At 36.3% G+C, this 6,617-nt stretch overlaps 1 protein-coding gene across 2 annotated transcripts in view; it reads right to left on the minus strand.

Annotated features, from left to right (window-relative positions):
• The window catches only part of sh2d3ca (SH2 domain containing 3Ca), a 40,253-nt gene extending 34,010 nt beyond the window's left edge, over positions 1–6,243 (minus strand). Inside the window, exons 1-3 of one of the 2 annotated variants that reach the window (XM_046861231.1) lie at positions 5,959–6,243; positions 2,896–3,541; positions 1,238–1,277 (exon numbers count right to left, since the gene is read on the minus strand). In XM_046861231.1, coding sequence (XP_046717187.1) covers positions 1,238–1,277; positions 2,896–3,541; positions 5,959–5,977 — 705 coding nt within the window. In that variant the 5' untranslated portion in view covers positions 5,978–6,243. The remainder of the gene's footprint in view (positions 1–1,237; positions 1,278–2,895; positions 3,542–5,958) is intronic. The other variant, XM_046861232.1, reaches the window with a different exon arrangement.
• Positions 6,244–6,617: the final 374 nt, after the last annotated feature.

Below are 6,617 nucleotides of genomic sequence, written 5' to 3' on the forward strand. Positions count from 1 at the left end.
AATGCATTCAGCTCGAAGTAGCGCCATGAAAGTTTTACAAGGAGAGGAAGAAAAAAGAAGATGGGGAGACGGGGGACTGTGCTAGAGACAGATGAGGAAAAGCCCTGAAGATGGATAGAACTATAAATAACATCACAGCAAAACACTAGCAGCCCAAAAACTGAGCTGATTCACTCGATTGAAAATCATCAGTAACCATGCTGGCAAACTTCGGAAGCTCTGAATGCACTCCTATAAAGACTGAGCCAAATACTTAAATTAAAAGTGTGAGTTTTGTGCTTTCTGTGTGTGTGTGTGTGTGTGTGTGTGTGTGTGTGTGTGTGTGTGTGTGTGTGTGTGTGTGTGTGTGTGTGTGTGTGTGTGTGTGTATTAATGTTCATTTGACGCAAATGAATATTCTCGCAGCATTAGCACCATCTAGCGGCCGCATTACACCTAAACTCAGCATGAGGTATTTATTCTCTAAACAAGGCAGAAAAAGTCAGAGGGCAGCTACAGTGTAAAAGTGCAGTTCATCAGCAGCTGAAAAAGACTCGAGTGGATTTTTATTACATTCCTAAACACGGCTCTCAAGATAATGATTAGGAGCATTTGCTTAATTAAAATGCTGAATTCAAACCCTGCAGTAACGTCAGAGGGGAAAAAACAACTGAGTCATCAAGAGGAGTAAAAAAAAACCCCACAGAAATAACACCTTATCGCCCACACACACACACACACACACACACACACACACACACCGCAGGGATGTGATGTGATGTGATATGAACGTGGTACATCTACACGATAAAAATGTAAAAAAAATAAATTATTATGATTCCATTTTTTAATAATTCTACATTTTGATATAAAACCTGACCATTCAAAAATATTTACAAATATTTATTTTATATTCAGAAAGCAAACAGCTTTAATATAATTAGAGTGATATTTTGCTCTTAATATTTTTAACATTCCTGAACTATGAGGTTTAAATATTTGTACAGAAATGGAACAGTCCACAGCTCTAAAGAGTTGTTCCTCTTCTTAATTTTTCATCCAGAAGTAAATAATAATAAAAAAAAAAATAGGCATGAAAATAAACGAAACTGAAGAAAGAATCAAACAGACAGACAGAGAAAGAGACAGACAGAGAAAGAGACAGACAGACAGACAGACAGAGAAAGAGACAGACAGACAGACAGACAGACAGACAGAGAAAGAGACAGACAGACAGACAGACAGACAGGTGTCTTACCTCTACATACTCTCCTTGACTGTCTGTAGTTTCCTTTTGACTGAGGAGAGAAAAAAAAATCATTACTCATACTTTTGTACATTTTATTCATATTTTAAAATATTAAATGTATTATCTAAATATCTTAGTAACAAGTTGTTATAACTATTAATGAAAGAGAAAATATAATAGGTTTCAGATGAAATAATAATAATAACAATACTATTATTATTATGATTATGATTATGATTATGATTATTATGATTATTATGATGATTATTATGATTATGATTATTATGATGTTTATTATGATTATGATTATTATGATGTTTATTATGATTATGATTATTATGATGATTATTATGATGTTTATTATGATTATGATTATTATGATGTTTATTATGATGATTATTATGATGATTATTATGATGATTATTATGATGATTATTATGATTATGATTATTATGATGATTATTATGATGATTATTATGATGATTATTATGATGTTTATTATGATTATGATTATTATGATGATTATTATGATGTTTATTATGATTATTATGATGTTTATTATGATTATGATTATTATGATGATTATTATGTCAACAATAATAAGTTTTATTAATCAGTGTGTAGTATAAAATATAATAATAATATAATGCAATGATAAATAATATATTAACTACTATGATTATTAATAATAATAATAAATGTTATGATGAAATAAATATTATGTAATAGATCCTCTCACATCACCACACATTTCTGTGTGTTAAAATGCAAAAGGCTGAAAATGATTTCACGTGTAGTTTAATATCAGAAAATGTTGCGTGAACTCTGCCTGTAATAAAGTCTGTGTGTCAGATGAAGGAATTCACGGCACTTCCTGTTTCTCTGAACTACTGAATATTAATACTATAAGGAGGTAAAAATCCCCTTGAAGTTAAAGGTAAGTGTGTGTATGAACTGGGTTTGGGTTTGGAAGTGAGAGAAGAGTTAAAGATAAGGATGATGATGATGATGATGAGGATGATGATGATGTTTTTCGAGCCTCTCGATCATCACTTTCAATATGATACAATTTATTTTTTATCAATTTGGTCACTTTTAGATGTAGCTTTTAGATGTATTTATAATACTTGTACTTTTTCCTTAATATTTTACTCATATCCAGAGCAAAATGCATTTATGAAGGTTAAGGGCCTTGCCCAGGGGCCCACAAGTATCAGCTTGGTATAGGGAACATCATCTGAGCCACCATTTATAACAGCTTATAGATCATCATTATAATGAGGTCATGAAGGTCATCATCATCATCATCATCAGAATATTCAGAATAATCATAATAAATACAATATATACGTTATATGAGAATTTATAAATTCACTACTACTATTACTATTTATTATCATTTTCTAGACTAAAATAAAGTGTCTAGGGGTTATTACAGTGTAAACAGTGCGTCTGGTTTCTAGAAAAACAGTTCTAAGAAGATCAACAACATGCTGATGTGAGATGTTTCTGTCTTCACATGAGTTCATTATTTTCCTACAACTACACACCATGAAGTGTTTAATTCACTTCTTCTTCAGACTCGTCTTCCTTTTCTCTCTATAAGAGCAACACCTTCTGACCAATCAGAGTCCAGAATTAAACATCACTGTGTGTAAATCATTCACCTCTGAGGATCTGGACCGGTTTTCCTCTCTTCTTCTTCTTTCTCGTGATGACGCTCTGTAACGGTGGACGTTTTGTTCTCCTGCAGATCCACAGACATCTTCACAGTGAGACTGCTCTTCCTAGGCAGATCTGGTTTCTCCTGGAAGGCATCTGGAGGTCGATCTGGATCTCGTGAACATGCTTTTTTCTGATCTTTCTGGATCTGCTCAGTGGTTGGAGTTTCAGATTCCTTCCTGGATTGAGCACTATGGTGTTCTGGAGTGTGCTTGTCATCTACGTTGTTCTCGTGCAGGCTGGAGAGCGCTTTGCCATTGAGAGCGCTCATTAGAGGCGACTCGATCACGTAGTCTGTACATCTCATGCTCTGACTCCGGCCCAAAGAGCTGCTGCTGGCCTTGGTTTTGGTTTTAAGACTCCTCTGATTATCCTGACTTTTATTCTTGGTGCTCTTGTCTTTCTTTTTTGAGGAGCGTGGCATGGTGCCCATGTGGGTGTACATTTCACTGGAGCGAGCGTAACTCGGGCAGCGAGGCCGCATGTCATCCTCGTAGATGGTCGGCTCATCATCTTTATGAGAACCTTCTTTCGATGTGTCCGATTTGCGACGGAAGGAAAGATTCCCCAGACTCCCAAACCACTTAAAACCTGCACACAAGCACAGAGTTACACTTTAAACTTTAAATATCAGAACAATTTTAATGAAAGCAGCTTTGATGTATAAATATGAGAACATGGACCGAGATGCTGCTCGTGTTTGCACTTTCAAGGGTTTAAAGTAATTTTCTGAAACGAGCTCAAAAACCCTTTTCAATGTGTTAATTAATCTTCACACTACTGCAGCTGCAAATCGCAAGTTTATGGTAATGTACCATCACACTCTCCTTTTCACAGCAGTGTGTACAGTGAACACTAATATTAATCAACAATCAGAAACGTATAATAAATGAAGAGATGTTGGTTTGTGTAACATTTATTGAAGGAGTCTCCAGTGATACAGTCAAACCTGAATATGAATATTATTGGCAAACATAAATTAATATATAAAGTATATATTTTTTCCATTTTTATTTGCTGCTGAAAAAAACTTTTTATAAATAAGAACTGACCCACAATAAATAGTTTTAATAGAGTAAATAATTCTCTATCATTTTATAAAATAATTATTTATTATTATTTCAGTTTATACCATTACAATATTTTTATTTTCAATATTTCTATTCATTAAATTGATAAATAAAAAAAAACTGAATGATCCAAGATAATCTTAAAATTATTTAATTATTTAATTATTATTTAATTATAAAACAAAAAATTTTGCATATATACTTTGTGTATGTATGTATATATAATTAAATACCAAATACCAAATTCAATATATTTTTACTGTCACACACTTTTTAGGCAAAAGTATTGGGACACACTGCTTAATTATTAAATCCAGGTGTTTCAATCAGACCCTCACCACAGGTGTATAAATTCAAGCACCTGCAAACAAATTCAGTCCCCATTTATACACATTTGTCCCCAAAAATGTGTTTTTCTGAGAAGCTCAGTGAATTCATGCATGTATCCTATCAGTAGATGCTGGAGCAGTGGAAATATGTTCTGTGCAGTGCTAAATCGTTCTTCACTGTATGTCAGTCTGATGGACGAGTCTGGGTTTGGTGGATGCCAGGAGAAGCCTTTCTGCCTGACTGCACTGTGTCAAATGTAATGTGTGGTAGAGCAGGAATTTAACAGTATGAGGAGGTTCATCAGGGCTGTGCTCGGCCTCTTATTGCCAGTGAAGTGAAATCCTGATGTTTCAGCAAAATCAACACATTTTGGACAATGCTGTGCCTTTAAATGTTCTTTTCCAGCATCTTCATCATTTCAAGTACACAAATCAAGGTCCATAAAGACATAATTGGAAAAGTTTGGTGTGGAAGAACCATCGGTGATTGCTCAGAACCCTGAGCCCTTCACCCCTTTCAAACACATTAGGGATGAACTGGAACACCTAAGGAGGTGGTAGCACTGGGGTGAAGGCATTGGATCAAAAGGTTGTGAGTTCAAATCCCAGCACCACACTGCTGCCACTGCTGGGCCCTTGAGAAGACCCTTAACCCTCAGCTGATTAGTTCTAAGTCACCCTGGATTCAGGCGTCTGCCAAATGCCATAAATGTAAACTGGAATGAAGATCGAACATGTCTGACCTCACAAACCTCACATCTTATAATCCCACAGAAACACTCCAAAATGTTTTCTTCCCAAATTCAACACATTACAGTCTCATCTTAGTGTTTCTACTTGAACTCTTGATTCCTTCCTCACAGGAGAACACTCTGTAGGTGTATAATGATATGTTAGAAGTATGTGGTCACAAATTTCCACATTTCTCAGCCGCAAACTCCATAGAAGAAAGATCTGAAGATCACTAAAGTCACATGTGTGAGCTTCTGTGGCGACTTCACGGCTCTCCTGCAATCAAAACACCTGACTGTTTATCATATGGAAGCTTATGATTGCATGTTTCTCCCACTTCCTTATTATTTATCTGACACATGAAGTGGGATTTAATCATCACTGCTGCTCAGATGAAAGATCTCCAGTTTCACACAGAAACACATACAACCAGTTTACACATGAATTTATTTCGATTAAATGGCAAACTTTTGACTCAAGTAAACGCTGATTCTGTCCAAACATCACTGCACTTCTCCTCTCTCTCTCTCTCTCTCTCTTACTCTTTCTCTCTCTCTCTTACTCTCTCTCTTACTCTTTCTCTCTCTCTCTTTCTCTCTCTCTCTCTTTCTCTCTCTCTCTCTCTCTTACTCTCTCTCTCTCTCTTACTCTTTCTCTCTCTCTCTCTCTCTTTCTCTCTCTCTCTCTTTCTCTTACTCTCTCTCTCTCTCTGATTTACATTTCAGCAGGAAATCAAAATGAATTTCATGGGGTTTATTAGTGTAACATTTCATACCCCTCAACAGAAAACACACACACACACGAATGCACGCGCGCGCGCGCACGCACGCACACACACACACACACACACACACCGGTAGTCATTAAAAATACTCACTCAGTTTGCGTTTGATCATGATGTCCGTTCACCAGGATGTGGATGTTTATGTCCTTTCCTGGAGAGTTCTCTATAACCTGCTGCTTCCTCATGTGTGTGTGTGTGTGTGTGTGTGGACAGAAGGGCTGGTGCAGTGTAAGAAGCAACTCTGTAACACTTCCTGTGCTGAATTAAGTTGCACACCCCTGGGTTGTGGTTGATTTCACACAGACCTCGTTCTCATTCTAGAGGGACCTCTTATATCTAACAATGTCAAACTATCTTCAGCTGCGTCTAACTAACTATCTAACTGTCCCTAAATTTCCCCCAGTGTCTCTAAATATCCCTAACTGTCTCTAACTGTCTCTAACTATCTCCAGCTGTCTCCAAGTGTCTCCAAATGTCTTGAAATGTCTCTATCTAGCTTAATCTTTTCCTAAATGTCCAGGACCACCCCAACTGTCTTTACATTTTCCTGGCTGTCTCTAAATACCTCCGATGGTCTCATCTCATCTCATCTCATCTCATCTCATCTCTTTTCATCTCATCTCATCTAATCTCATCTCGTTCTCTGTCTCCAACTCTATCGTAGATTAACTTCCACTTTGTTCAACTTTTGTTCTTCAAATGCCTTTTAGTGTCTGTAATTGTCTCCAGATACCTGAAACTATCTTCAACTC

The sequence above is a fragment of the Silurus meridionalis genome, chromosome 11 (assembly GCF_014805685.1).
Source record: "Silurus meridionalis isolate SWU-2019-XX chromosome 11, ASM1480568v1, whole genome shotgun sequence".
In the NCBI taxonomy this organism is placed as follows: domain Eukaryota; kingdom Metazoa; phylum Chordata; class Actinopteri; order Siluriformes; family Siluridae; genus Silurus; species Silurus meridionalis.